Raw genomic sequence first — 14396 nt, forward strand, 5'->3', positions numbered from 1 at the left:
CCACTGGCCCCTGGGGCTGCAGAACTCTCTTGGCAGGCTAAAGTACCCTAGTGGCCAGGGCAGGGAAGGAACAGCGTAACTAGGCGGGAAAGCCGGGTGCGCGCCCAGGAGACCACGTGACGTCTCGGGCCCGCGCAGGCTCGCCGGGCAGGCGCGGGGGCGGGGACGCGCGGGGGCGGGGGCGGAGCCTGGCGCGCGGCCCCGCGGTGACAGGGCGGTAGGGAGGGGCGGGGCCGCGGGCGGGGCAGCGGGGGGAGGCGGGAGGAGTGGAGATGGCGGCGGCGGCGGCGGCTCCGGGGGGCGGGGGCGGGGAGCCCAGGGGAACTGCTGGGGTCGTCCCGGTGGTCCCGGGGGAGGTGGAGGTGGTGAAGGGGCAGCCATTCGACGTGGGCCCACGCTACACGCAGCTGCAGTACATCGGCGAGGGCGCGTACGGCATGGTCAGGTGAGGGGGTGTCCCGGGAGGGGGCTTCAGAGCAGGGACAGCAGGTGCGTGCCCGGGACATGGGGGGCTCGGGGAGTGTCGCAGGGGAAGTATCGCGCAGTGACTTCTGGAGGAATGGGCGCTACTTTCTCCAGGGAGGGGGGTTGGAGGCTTTGAAGCCACCTTGTATTGTTAAGGGAGGGGCACCTGGGGGACCCTAGAGATAAAGGTGGAGCTAAGAGGATGAGTATTCTTGGTGATGGGGGGGGGAGTGAGGGACCCACAAGCAGGTAGTGGGAGCCTTGGTCCCCCCCCCCCATGAGGCTGTGACAGAGAGTTTGAGAGAGGAGAGCAAAGCTCAGGGTGGGGCAAACCTTTGCACCTCTGCCCCTGGCAAGGCTAGGGGCCCAAAGTAGGGAAGGGTCTCTAGAATGTGCCTTATTCTGTGGGATACTGGTTTGTGAGTTCTCGTAGCCCTACTGTGTGCTCTGCTCTGAGCCTTTGTTCCTATGGGAACAGCACTGACCCAGGAACTGAACAGAGAGACCTGCCGGCCCCTCCTTATCTCTTTTCTCCTGTCCCATTACTGAATCCTCTAGGCTTCATCTACTTTCTCCATTTAACTCCCATCCCCTGGACCTGTCTTGGATTGAGAGTCCAGCTTGGGAAAGGGGAGGAGGGTGAGGGCAACTAGAATGTAAGAGGGTCCGGGAGAAAGGAAGTCGGTGAGTGGCCACTCTCTTCCTCTGTTTGTGAAGTCACTGAAAGGCTGCCTGGCTGGTCCCCAGCTTTCCCCCTGGAGATTCCAGGCCTTCACAGCAGGAAGGAGCCAGCATTGTTTACACTTGGCCAGAACCCTCTCCTGCTCTCTCCCGTCCCTGCCAAGGCCTGGGTGGGGCCACCAGGCCTGGATTCCCCCTTTGTAAGGCCACATCTCTCTGGCCCTCTCAGCTCAGCTTATGACCACGTGCGCAAGACCAGAGTGGCCATCAAGAAGATCAGCCCCTTTGAGCATCAAACCTACTGTCAGCGCACACTGAGGGAGATCCAGATCTTGCTGCGATTCCGCCATGAGAATGTCATAGGCATCCGAGACATCCTCAGAGCACCCACCCTGGAAGCCATGAGAGATGTGTATCCTTTATCTTAGCCCCAGCCCCAGAGCGAGGCTAGGGAGCTTGGCTCTGCTCTCTGTTGTCACCTTTTGTACTACCCTCAAAAAAAATTTAAAAAAAGCAAAGTAACTTTTTAGCAGAGAGTCTACAGAGCATGAGAGCACACTGGCAGGCCTTGGATCCTGGTCTGTCGCAGCCAAGTGGAGTGGCCTTGAACACATCCTTTTTTGCTCTGTGCCCCAGTATGGTGTGTGGGGAGGGAGAATGCTGTGGAAAACGATCTCTATGGGAGCTTTGTCTTCTGACATCTGCAGTTCTGTGACATGACCCAGTCTCTGCCCACAGCCTGTTCTTGCTCAACAGACTTACGATTCTTTCTGTAGAGACCTCACACTGGATGGAAAGCAAAGAAGAAAGCTGGTATTGGGCGGGCCTAGTGCTTTGGTTCTAATTCAGCCTTCTAGCTTCCTTGTGTGATGGATGAGTTTTACCGCATCCATTTCAAAGATGAGGAAACCGAGGCTGCTCTGTGTTAAGTTTTGCAGTGCCTTCTCGGGGGGGGGACAATGCTTTCTCCAACATGGAGGCAGTGGAGGCTTCCAAACCACGTTATATTGTTAAGAGGGGGAACCCGAGGACTCTCGAGGCACAGGTGGAGCCACGCCTTTGTACTCCTGCCCCTGGCTAGTTCAGGGGCTCAAGGAAGGATGAGGGGCCCTGAGAGTCTGCCTAAATTCATGGTTCCTGTTAGTTGCTTCCTCTCTCCCCCCCCCCCCGACTTTTCTGAGAGCCCCACCCTGATCACCTGTGGACTTGGACCTTGACCAGGGAGGTTAGTCCTGCCCTTGTTGCCCTTGCTTGACACTACTTGCCTAGTTCAGACATCCAGTTCATATCTACTTCCTGCCTGGCTCCATTGTTAGCAGACGGTAGCACCCATGGCCTCTTCCCTACCCACCCCTCCCAATGCCAGGATTTGTTCTACAGTCTCTGCAACTCTGACCACAGGAAATTGACATACTCCTTTGCTGCATGACCTTCAGCAGGTCTCTGCATCTCTAGACGTGCACATTTATAAAGCAGCAGGGTTGGTCCGTGTGTGTACATCTGCAAGTGCTTGTTCCCTCACTTCTTTTTGAGAAAGGGTCTCGCTATGTAGACCAGGCTAGCCCCAGACTCACAGAGATCCAATTGCCATTGCCTGGGGGGGGGGGGACACCAGCCCCAGCTTACATGTCTTCTATAGAAGACAGTTCAGACTTTGTTTTTTTTTTTTTTTTGAGAAAGTTTCACAATGTGTCCCTGGTTGGCCTCAGGCTAACTTTGTAGACCAGACTGGCTTTAAACTTCTAGGCAGTCCTCTGGCCCCTGCCTCCCGGTGCTGAGATTGTAGGGGTGAGGTATTCTGCCTAGCTCCTGACTACTCTTCCAAAGATAAGCCATTTGTTTATGCTTAATCTTTGTTTTACCTTCAAGTATAGAAGGACTCTTAGTCCTCCACCTTCTGGTGTATGTATGGTCAAGCGCTCTGTGGGAGCGCACAGTTGGGGAGTGTCTCCTCACTTTTCTGGCACAAATCATCCCCATAAGGCAGGCATTTATTTTTAAGCAAACAGTTACTGTGTGCCAGATGGTATTCGTGCATTATCTCGTTTAACCCACTCAACAGCCGCATGGCTCTGCCTGTGGAGTAACCACACTGCTTCTTGTTTGTTGAGTGCTCTCCGTGAGCATCCTCTGCTCGCAGCCACTTACTCTCCCTGCTTGTCAGATCAGGGGACAGAGGCGTGGACAGGTTAAGAGCACGGGGCTGTGGGGACTTCAGGCACGAGTGGGTTAACCCAGAGCTCTGTTCTTCCTACGCCTCCCACCACTGCCCATCAGCGCTCTCATTTGCCCAGTAGGGAAACTGAGGGCCCAGAATAGATGTGCCTTGCACACTGTCAGCTCTAAACCTTGTGAAGCTCCACCAAGGGACCCTCACTGGAAGGAATACCCGAGCTCCTCCTCAGAGCCCATTTTCCTTAATGAAGTATCTCCTACTTCCCCCGACGTGGGGGTCTCTGGAGTCCTCCACAGTTACATTGTTCAGGACCTCATGGAGACAGACCTGTACAAGCTGCTAAAAAGCCAGCAGCTGAGCAATGACCACATCTGCTACTTCCTCTACCAGATCCTCCGGGGCCTCAAGTACATACACTCGGCCAATGTGCTGCACCGGGACCTGAAGCCCTCCAATCTGCTTATCAACACCACCTGCGACCTTAAGGTCGGCGGTAAATGCCTCCCTCCCTCTCCTTCCCTGGTCCTGGGGCCTCTGGGTGGCCAGCAAAAGCAGCCTGGGAACATGGCGAGCAAGAACAGAATAGGCAGCCGGGCGTGGTGGCGCACACCTTTAATCCCAGCACTCAGGAGGCAGACAGAGGCAGGCAGATTTCTGAGTTCGAGGCCAGCCTGGTCTACAAAGTGAGTTCCAGGACAGCCAGGACTACACAGAGAAACCCTGTCTCGAAAAACCTAAAAAAAAAGAAAGAAAAGAAAAGAACAGAATAGGCAGGGCAGGGGCACTTCCTAGACTGGGGAGGCCTTGGGTACCTAGTTCAGTGGCCTGGGTTTGATTCCAGATCTGTGATTTTGGCCTGGCCCGGATTGCTGACCCTGAGCATGACCACACTGGCTTTCTGACGGAGTATGTGGCCACACGCTGGTACCGAGCCCCAGAGATCATGCTTAACTCCAAGGTAGGGGAGTTTCCCATGTCTGGGATGGAATCCTAGAGCCATCTCTGGGCCTTGGCACAATCCCTCTGACCCTTGGGCCCTAGCAAGATGTAGAGAGTGGAGTTCTCCTCGGCCCTGTCCTCTGCCCTTTGCTGCGTCAGATCTAAGTCGGATATAGTGCCTGTCCCAAATCCCAGCACGGCCCTGATGAGGCTGGCCAGGAAGCTCAGCACACTCTCCTCCCCAGGGCTACACCAAATCCATCGACATCTGGTCTGTGGGCTGCATTCTGGCTGAGATGCTCTCCAACCGGCCCATCTTCCCCGGCAAGCACTACCTGGACCAGCTCAACCACATTCTAGGTGAAAGGGCCTGTCCGGCCGAGAGGGGTGGGGGTTAGCTGATCCGAGGTGACATTTCTGGAGGCTGAGAACTGGGTACCACCTGTGGAGCCTCCCCAGCATCTCCCGGGATTTCTTCCCATTTGAAAGCTGGGGGAAGCAAGGCTAAGCCGAACACCTGAGAAGACTGCCGCCAGAGTCTGAGCCCAGGGCTCCCTGGTTCTCGGCTCTCTGCCCCTCGTCACCACCCCAGTGGGTAGATGGGGAGGTGTGGTGGCACGTGGCTGGGCTTGGGCTCCTGGTCTTGAAAGAGGACTTGACTTCTCACCAAGACAACTGGTTTCTCCGCAGGTATTCTGGGTTCCCCGTCCCAGGAGGACCTTAATTGCATCATTAACATGAAGGCCCGAAACTACCTACAGTCTCTGCCCTCGAAAACCAAGGTGGCTTGGGCCAAGCTCTTTCCTAAATCTGACTCCAAAGGTGAGTGAAGCAAAGGACCCGGGGTAGGCTAAAACCCAGCAGCAAAGAAGAGTGTGTGACCCTGAGCCTGCCTCAGTAGATAGGCCCCCGGGCACTGGACAGGGGGTGTCCATGGGATTCCTCCCGGGCACTGGACAAGGGTGTCCATGGGATTCCTTTAGCCTTCCTCCTGACTGCTGCCCCCTGCCTTGCCTTAGCTCTTGACCTGCTGGACCGGATGTTAACCTTCAACCCAAACAAGCGCATCACAGTTGAGGAAGCACTGGCTCACCCTTACCTGGAACAGTACTATGATCCAACAGATGAGGTAAGCCGGCCACCAGCGGCGGGGAGGGGAGTTAGTCTCCTGAGTGTCGAGCCTGGGCCTCACTGACTTTGCCCCCTAGCCAGTGGCTGAGGAGCCGTTCACCTTCGACATGGAGCTGGACGACCTCCCCAAAGAACGGCTGAAGGAGCTCATCTTCCAAGAGACAGCCCGCTTCCAGCCGGGGGCGCCAGAGGGCCCCTAACAAGAACAGACACTCCTGTCCTTTTGGACCTGGTGAGTGTCTCCCAAGGCCGGCCCCCCCCCCCCCCACACACACACAGCCACATTCCAGTCAGAGGCTGCCCAGCCCGGGTGCTGCTGCATCATCTCTGCATTTGTGTGGTAATAACAAAGGGCCAGGGTCACGTGTGACCGAGCATCCTCCAGCTCATCCGGTTCCCATTTGTCGGCATCGCTGGAGACCCGAGGATGGGAGATCCGCCCCTTGTGAGCGGCCACTCCGGGCCTTGAGGGCAGGGTGTGCCGAGATGCTTTGAGGGGCGCCTATAATCACAGTAGCGCTTGGCGGCTGCTCTTGTTAGCCGCAGATAAGGAAGAACTTGACAGTCCAGAGACGCTGGGGTCAGAGCTGACTCCGCTGACCGTCCCTTTCTGTCTATTTCTTCCTTCAGGTCCTGCTCCTACCTGCTCCTCCTCTGCAGATTGTTAGAAAGTGATCTTTGCTCAACCCAGACCCCGACAGCCCAGGCTGGACCAAGGGTGGGCCTGGCCACCTTCTCTCACTTTGCTGGGGTCTCCTGCTTCAAGCAGGCCTCTCCCACTCCAATCCCCTGCCCCATCTCCCCATGGCCTGCGTGATGAGGTGGGCCCAGAGCTGATCTCTGCTGCCGTGTCTCTATCTACCCTTGCTGGCCCCGGCTCTGGTAGACCATACTGGAATGGAGGGGCTATGACCGCCCTAGGACCTGTGCTACAGAGGGGTGAGGGCACTGAGTAGGGCTCTGCCCTGTTCATCTTGTTGGAACCCCACCCCATTTTCCCCGACAGACCATTCCTAAGTCTTAAGGGCTAGTTTCCCTGAGGAGCCCAGGCCTAACCCTCTCCCTCTCAAGCTGCCACATGTAATGCCCTTGCTGCTTCTGTGTGTGGGTGATTGGATATGGGGGTGGGGCCCGTGGAGAGCCAGTGCCCTTCCCCACCTCCCCGTGCCTGTATCTAATATATAAATATAGAGATGTGTATATGGATGAACCTGCCTCTGTCTATGTATGCCGACGCGACCCCAGCATACTGCACTCACAACTGCCCCCTGCCTTCAGCTGTGGCTTTACATGGCCCTGGTAGTCTTTGGCTCCAGCTGGCCAGGGATGAGGTTGGGTTCTAAGGAGTGCCAGTCTCCTGGGAAGGGGATCAGTTTCCCTTTAGTCACTGTCTTCCCTAACAGCTTCCTGTTTAACTGCTTGGAGTGAGTGGGGGTGACTCAGGGGCACCTTACACACCCCCAAATTCCCAGGAAGTGGCAAAGGTGTAGTAAGTTACAGATCCTGTCCACAAACACCTATGGGAGGCAGAGAGATTTAAAAACTAGGGGGTGGGGGTGAGGCTGCTTAATCCTCCTACACACATGGTCAAGAACAAAAGGTGATGCTGGGATCTGTGAAAGGTCTCTGGACGTGGAACCCAGGACTGCCTGCCTCAGTTCCCGTGTCTGGTCCCAGCTCTGGGCCATATTGCAGTCTGGCCACTTTCCAGCAGCACCCAGCAGGCTCAGCAGGTTCATGGGCGTGGCGCTGCCCCGTGGTGGAGCCAGCCTACACTGGCTGAGCCGGCAGGCTCGGCCCAGGCATCGGAACCCTTTGGGACTGGGAAGGCTGTGCTCTTGACAGAAGCCTGCTGTGGAGCGAGGCTATGATCCCCCTCCTGTACTTTCTTCTGCCCACCCTGGGCAGTTACGTCATGCTCTCCATCTTCTTCCTGCGACGACCTCATCTGCTGCACACCCCCTGGGCTCCCGTCTTCCCTATCCGCCTGGCTGCCCACCGGGCAGGTGAGCTGAGTCAGGGAGGTAGAAGGGCTGGAATCCATTTAGGGTGGAGTGAGCCTGACAAGGCAGGTGCCAGGGTGGGCAGCCCATCCTCAAGGTGCAGGGCATGAGTGAATGTTAAAACGAGCGGGGTAAGGAGTCTCGGGGCCTGGGGGCGTGTGGCAGGGAAGGAGAGGCCAGTCCAACTGATTGGAAGAGAAGACGCCCAAAGCAAGTGGGAGACCGGCAGGAAGAAAGGTAGGCAGGAAGGTCAAGCTGGGTCCCGGGGACCCACCCAAACTGCTTTCCACAGGGTCTGGGGAGCGACTGGAGAACACCATGGAAGCTGTAGAGAAGTGAGTCCAAGCCCCAGCAAGTTCCATGTGAGGTTGTGGGGTTGTGGGGTTGTGGGGTTGTGGGCTGTGCTCTGCAGGACAAGCAGGGTGCTACTTACCCGCTTCATAAACTGGGTATCTGGAGGTCCTGGAACTGTGTAGGTGGGGTCACATGTCCCACCATAAATTCTGTGCCAATATTTCCCCTCCACTACATGCTCTGGTCCTTCCTGTGTCCTCTTCCCCCACCAACCTTTGCCCCCATAGTTCCATAGCCCAGCGAGCAGATCTCTTGGAATTTGACTGCCAGCTCACCCGGGATGGCGTGGTTGTAGTGTCACACGACAAGAACCTGTCCCGCCAGTCAGGCCTAAATAAGGATGTGAACACCCTGGACTTTGAGGTGAGTTTTGCAGCCCCTCATACTGAGAGCTGCATCACTTACACGCGTGCACCCTGATGACGCTTCCCTGCTCTCCACAGGAACTGCCCCTCTACAAGGAAGAGTTGGAAATCTACTTCTCACCAGGTTAGGATGTGTGTAGCCACTCTTGCGCTGCCTAGCCATCCTCTCATATACTCTCATTAACACTCCCTGCCCCCAGCCCATTTATCCTACTCTGACCCAAGTTTTTGTGACACCCCCCCCTCCCCACCCAGGCCATTTTGCCCACGGGTCAGACCGGCACATGATTAGTTTGGAGGATGTATTTCAGAAATTTCCAAGGACTCCCATGTGCTTGGAGGTCAAAGAAAGAAATGAAGAACTCATCCACAAGGTAGTACTGTAGCCCAGCAGCTGAGGGCAGGCCCGAGAGAGGCCTGGCTTCCCTAACTCCCCTTCTCCCAACCCTAGGTCGCCAACTTGACAAGGCGCTTTGACCGAAATGAGATTACTATTTGGGCTACAGAGAAGAGCTCAGTCATGAAGAGATGCAGGGCAGCTGTGAGTCCCTCTTTCTCTGCCATGGGGTTCGAGGCTACCCCAACCCAAGGAGGGAGGGCTCCAGGATCTAGCCTTCAGCACAGTCCCCAAGAGCAGGATTGGAAAAGTGGAACATGTGACCATGTAGGTGACCAGTGTCACCATGAGACCTGCTCTGGGAAACCTCCGATACTGGCTGTGTTGGTCAGGTGTTTGGTACTGTGACAGATTTCACATTACTGTGGCTCATTGTTCCAGAGATTTTAATCCATATCACTTTGGCCCCATAGCTAGAAGTCAAGAGGGCATGAGAAGGAGGCCTTGTCGTTAACTGCTTAGGGGCAGAGATAACGCCTGGGCTGACTTCTTCCTTCTTCCCCATTGTCATGGGCCTGAGAGGTGGAAAGAGCAGGATATAGACCAGTTTGGAAGGAGATGCCGGGCTGCTGCTTCCCCTACGAGCCCCTCCTGAGCCTACGGAGAAGCTGCTGCCCACGTTCCGGGTGGGTCTCCTCCCTTGGCTAATTTTGTGGAAACATCCTCGCGCATGCTCACAGGTGTATTTCACCAGACTCCTAGGTATTACCACTTAAGCCAATCAAGCTGACAGAATTAACCCTTATGTTGGTCAAGGCGTGACTGTGGTGCCCAGCCCTGACCCTTTCGGCGAGTACCACCTCTCTGCTGCCCATGGCGCAGACAGATGGGTCTACCTCTCACCCTCCCCTGCCCCCCAGAACCCCGAGATGCCCACGGCCCTTACGATATGGCGATCATTCTGGATACTGCTGCTCTACTACGTGGGGCTGCTCCCTTTTGTCTCCATCCCCGAGAAGTTTTTCTTCTGTTTCCTGCCCACCATCATCAACAGGTACCGGTGGTGAGAGGGGGCTTAGGGCCTCTCTGCTCAGGTCACATTGCCCAGGATTTGTGTGGCAATGACCCAGGATCCCCAGTTTCCTAATTTCCTCAGAGTCCTCAAGGTTCTTTAAATATTTTAGGGGGGGGGGGGCGGGGAAAGAGAGATGGCATATATTTGAATGCCAGAGACAACATTATTTCTGCCTTTAGGTAGGTTCCAGGGATTGGCAAGGACCTTTATCCACTAAGCCACTGGTTCTCAACCTGTGGGTCAAGACCCCTGAGTGGGGGTGGGGAGACAGCCCTTTTCACAGGGGTTGTCTAAGACCACTGGAAAACACAATACTTACAGTTCATAACAGTTGCAAAATTATAGTTGTGAATTAACAATGACAATAATTTTATGGTTGGGGGTCACCACAATGTGAGGAACTGTATGAAAGGGTCACAGCCTAGGACGGTTGAGAGCCACTGCACTAAGCCATGGAGAAAGCCTGATTTTAGTTTTTGAGACAAGGACCTCATATATTGGCCTCAAACTCTCAATCCTCCTGTGTCAGCCTTCCCAGTGCTGGAATCATGGTCCAGCACCACTGTGGTCCTTGCCTGGCATTCGTGAACACTAATGTGACACCACCCCACCACTCCACCACCACCACCAACATGCAGGCTAATATATATCGCTATGCAGTTTTAGAAGAAATTCATCCAAACCCTTAATGGGAAACCCCTCTGGTCAGTGCTATTGTGATAGGGACAATAATGAGGGTTGGTCTGCCTAGTAAAGAAACCTAAGGGGCTGGAGAGATGGCTCAGTGGGTAAGAGCACTGATTGCTCTTCCAAAAGTCCTGAGTTCAAATCCCAGCAACCACATGGTGGCTCACAACCACCCATAATGAGACCTGATGCCCTCTTCTGGTGCGTCTGAAGACAGCTACAGTGTACTTATGTATAATAATAAATACAATCTTCTAAAAAAAAAAAAAAAAGAAACCTGAGGTGCCTGGGTCAGGCCCACGGGGGAACAACCAGGCTCTCTCACTCTCAGGTGAGTCAGCCCACACTGCACTAAGCCCTGCTAACAAAGTAGCTGTAGGAGGATAGATTAGGAGCTTGGTACTTTTTTAGCTTGGGCCTGCCTCCTCCCTTTCCTTCTGACAGCTTCTCCAAGACTCTCCCCAAAGCCCTGGTTCTACTATGTGATTCTCAGGAGAGCTTGCCAGCCCCACAGCCCCGCTCCAAAGCTTTGTGTCTGCAGTATTTTACACAGGCTTAAAGGTTTTCACATAATGTGGGGTATTTAACCTTTGCCTTACAGTGCCCTTCCCAGATGGCAGAGCCATGATCTTCCCCCCATTAATATCAGAGATGCAGGGTTTCTGTGATTTGCCCAAGGTTACACAGCTGGAAATACAGAGCCTGGGCAAACTCCATGCCTGACCCAGGACACCGCTCAAGAAGAGTCCCTGGAGTGGCATAAGTTGTGACTCGTAGCCAACCTAGTAAGCACTGTCTCATCTGAAGAAGATGGCCAAACACCTGTAATCCCAGCACGGAGAGGATGAGGCCAGAGGGTTGCAAGTTCTGGACCAACCTCCACTATTCTTAAAAACATACCCTTGGCGGGGCAGTGGTGGCACACACCTTTAATCCCAGCACTCAGGAGGCAGAGGCAGGCGGATCTCTTAAGTTTGAGAGTTTCAAGACAGCCAGGGCTACACAAAGAAACCCTGTCTTGAAAAGATAAAAAATTTAAAAATTAGAAAACCTCACCCAGACTCAACCAGGAGGACCTCTGTGATATCTAGCTCTGGAATCGAGCTAGTCCCAGGCCTGTCATGGATATGGTTTTGACCTCCAATGACTAAGCCTCAGTTCCCTGTCCTTAGGATGGTAAGAGAGACAAGCTCTAAAACCAAGGACTCCAGGATGCAATCAGCTCTCACTAAGGGTCGCAGTGTTCCTCTAGGGACCTACAGAGCTTCTTCAGGCTAGGCCTGGGTGAAGGAGTCATTACCACCACACCCCTGTAACACACACACACACACACACACACACACACACACACACAGGGGGGGGAGGAGAGAGAGAGAGAAAAGAGAGAGAAAAGAGAAGAGCAAGGAGCTGACTGCCCCTTCCCTCCACAGGACTTACTTCCCGTTTCCCTGTGGATGGATGAACCAACTGTCAGCTACCATTACAAAATGGTGAGGTGGGCAGGGCTGCTGGGTGGAGGGTCCACATGGGGACTTGCCACCGCCTTTTTCCTTTGTCCCCTCTCATCACTGTATCATCGCCTTTGATGTTCCCACCCATCCCCAGGATCATCATGAGGAAAAGTCTGATCCGACACTTGCAGGACCGAGGGATACAGGTGAGGACTCTGGCTCTGCCCCAGCGAGGAGCTGGCTCACAGTGTATACCTGGGAGCAGAGTTCCCATCGTTCTGTGACACCTCTGAGTGCTGGTTACTTTACCTATAAAATGCAGAGAATAAGTATCTGCTGGTCTTTTGGCCGTGTGCCTGGTACTTAATCAGAGATTGGTAAGCATTAGCACTGGTCACGATGCTGGAAAGCCAGGCCCAGCCCACCTGGTGCTCGGCCTTGATTGTGGTCCATGGAAATAGTGAAGGCATTCAGATTTGTTTTTGTTGTTTTTGTTGTTGTTGTTGTTGTTGTTGTTGTTTATGTGTAATAAATGTTTTGCCAGCATTCTGTCTGGTCTGGGGCTGAGGCCAGAGGATGGTTTCCAATCTAGAGTTCTGAGCTGCCCTGTAGATACTGGGATTAAATCTGACTCCTCTAGAAGAACAACAAGTACTTTTAACTGCTGACAGCCCCCTTTGTTGTTGTTCTTTTGCTCTCTCTCTCTCTCTCTCTCTGTGTGTGTGTGTGTGTGTGTGTGTGTGTGTGTGTGTAGATAGCCTTGACTGTCCTGGAACTCACTCTGTAGATCAGGCTGGCCTAGAACTCTAAGATCCTACTCCGTCCGTCTATCGAGAGGTTTTCTTATCAGTGACTGGCTGATTTTTTTTTTTTTTTTTTTTTTTTTTTTTTTTAAATTTTCTGCTTTTGTTTTGTTTTGACTGAGGCAGGGTCTCACCATATAACTCTTGCTATATAGACCAAGCTGTCTGCATGGAGAGCTACCTGTCTCTGTCCCTTGAATGCTGGGGACAAGGGCATGTGCCACTATGCCTGACCATGGTTTTGTTTGGTTTGGTTTCTTTTTTATTTTTATTGTATTGTTTTATATATACGGGTATCTTACATACATGTATGTCTGTGTACCACATGTGTGTGCCTGGTCTCCAAAAAGGTTAGGAGAGGGTATCAGATTGTTGAAAGCCATTATGTGGGAGCTGGGAATTGAAGTATCATCCTCTGGAAGAGTAACCAGTGCTCTTAACCACTGAGCCATCGCCTCAGCCCCAGACCTAGGATATTTTTTAGTCAGCATGCCTCACTGAGAGGGTTACAGACATTTACCTGGAACAAGAGCTTTCCATCAAGTGTGGGAAAAGAAGGAAGCCTGTTAACCCCACGTGTGCTGCGATGTTGCAGCCAAGGACAGGAGCCAGAACTGTCAGCAAGGGACGGAAGGGGATGGGATTAGTCATGAGAATGGAGGGACAAAGATGGCTCTTGAGGAGGGGGAGAGTATCATAGGCAGGCGTCTGGGGGGGGGGGTTACAGCTTGGAGGAACAAGAGGCTGGGCTCTGAGGAACTGGGTGGATTCCCTAGGCTGAGGGCAGTGGAGGTCAGTTAGGCCCACTGGCCTCATGTCTAATAGGGTCGTGACTTTCAGGAAGGGAAGCGTTTGAAAATCTACCACAGGAAACCCAATACAGATAAATTCACTGAATAAAGTCATTTGGTGTATAACATGGAGACTGTGTGGTGGTGGGTAGACAGGTTGTCCTTAAGAGCCTGGTACTGCCGGGCGTGGTGGCGCACACCTTTAATCCCAGCACTCAGGAGGCAGAGGCAGGCAGATTTCCGAGTTCGAGGCCAGCCTGGTCTACAAAGTGAGTACCAGGACAGCCAGGGCTACACAGAGAAACCCTGTCTCGAAAAACCAAAAAAAAAAAAAAAAAAAAAAAAAAAAAAACAAATAAATAAATAAAAGGGGGGGCTGATCCTATACTGCCATGCACAGGAGTGAGACTTGGGTGACAGTAGTGGGGACAGATGGAAGGGTTAACTCAGAGGCTTTGCCTACTGCCTGTGTCTGGCACCAATGAGGCAGAAAGACAGAGAGGTTTTCCTTACCTGCCCTCTCACACCTCTTGATCTCCACATGTTTAAAGACTGAACCCTCATTTGTTCAACTAAGGCATCCAGAGACCCAGTGCCAGGCATGGTTGTTTGAATATGCTTGGCCCAGGGGAAGTGGCACTACTAGGGGGTGTGGCCTTGTTGGAGGAAGTCTGCACCATGGAGTTGAACTTTGAGGTCCTATACTCAAGCTCTGCCCAGTGTGGAAGAGAGACCCTTGATGATAATGGGCTGAACCTCTGAAACTGTAAACCAGTCCCAATGAGCTGTTTTCGTTTATAAGAGTTGTCTTGGCCATGGTGTCTCTTCACAGCAATAGAACGCCAAACTGAGATACCATGTCAGCCAGGTGCAGCAGCCTGCACAAGACACTCGGGAAACAGAGGTAGGAAGATGCTGAGTTCTAAAACACCAGAGAAAACAAACAAGGGAGGCAGAAAGTGACTCAGTGGCTAAAGGCTTCTGCCATCACCCCATGACCTAAGAGCTGTCCTCAGGCCCACAAACTTGGCGTGATGTGCACCCGCCCCCTCATAAATAAATAAAATCAAACTGTTAAAAAATAGAAGCCAGTGGCTGGGGATGTGGGATGTGGCTCATTTGGTAGAGGACTTGCCTA

The 14396-nt window shown here is 53.5% G+C and overlaps 2 protein-coding genes across 2 annotated transcripts in view; both read left to right on the forward strand.

Annotated features, from left to right (window-relative positions):
* Positions 1 to 258: 258 nt before the first annotated feature.
* Positions 259 to 6598, forward strand: Mapk3 (mitogen-activated protein kinase 3). The gene is made up of 9 exons (XM_021195859.2): positions 259 to 445; positions 1376 to 1558; positions 3619 to 3808; positions 4164 to 4280; positions 4507 to 4621; positions 4952 to 5083; positions 5281 to 5390; positions 5470 to 5624; positions 6023 to 6598. Exons 1-8 carry the CDS (start codon positions 273 to 275, stop codon positions 5590 to 5592), a joined length of 1143 nt encoding a protein of 380 aa, XP_021051518.1. The 5' UTR covers positions 259 to 272; the 3' UTR covers positions 5593 to 5624; positions 6023 to 6598.
* Positions 6599 to 7259: 661 nt separating this feature from the next.
* Positions 7260 to 14396, forward strand: part of Gdpd3 (glycerophosphodiester phosphodiesterase domain containing 3) — a 9120-nt gene continuing 1983 nt past the window's right edge. Inside the window, exons 1-9 of the mRNA XM_021186817.1 lie at positions 7260 to 7398; positions 7688 to 7730; positions 7977 to 8112; positions 8193 to 8238; positions 8370 to 8488; positions 8566 to 8655; positions 9372 to 9505; positions 11644 to 11703; positions 11819 to 11870. Coding sequence (XP_021042476.1) covers positions 7260 to 7398; positions 7688 to 7730; positions 7977 to 8112; positions 8193 to 8238; positions 8370 to 8488; positions 8566 to 8655; positions 9372 to 9505; positions 11644 to 11703; positions 11819 to 11870 — 819 coding nt within the window. The remainder of the gene's footprint in view (positions 7399 to 7687; positions 7731 to 7976; positions 8113 to 8192; positions 8239 to 8369; positions 8489 to 8565; positions 8656 to 9371; positions 9506 to 11643; positions 11704 to 11818; positions 11871 to 14396) is intronic.

The sequence above is a fragment of the Mus pahari genome, chromosome 1 (genome assembly GCF_900095145.1).
Source record: "Mus pahari chromosome 1, PAHARI_EIJ_v1.1, whole genome shotgun sequence".
In the NCBI taxonomy this organism is placed as follows: domain Eukaryota; kingdom Metazoa; phylum Chordata; class Mammalia; order Rodentia; family Muridae; genus Mus; species Mus pahari.

What these genes read in the sequence shown, in the direction of transcription:
- Mapk3 (XM_021195859.2), top strand. Translation starts at nt 273, where the DNA reads ATGGCGGCGGCGGCGGCGGCTCCGGGGGGCGGGGGCGGGGAGCCCAGG. An exon ending in GGCGCGTACGGCATGGTCAG is followed by an intron (nt 446 to 1,375) that starts GTGAGGGGGTGT and finishes TGGCCCTCTCAG; the next exon opens with CTCAGCTTATGACCACGTGC. An exon ending in CTGGAAGCCATGAGAGATGT is followed by an intron (nt 1,559 to 3,618) that starts GTATCCTTTATC and finishes AGTCCTCCACAG; the next exon opens with TTACATTGTTCAGGACCTCA.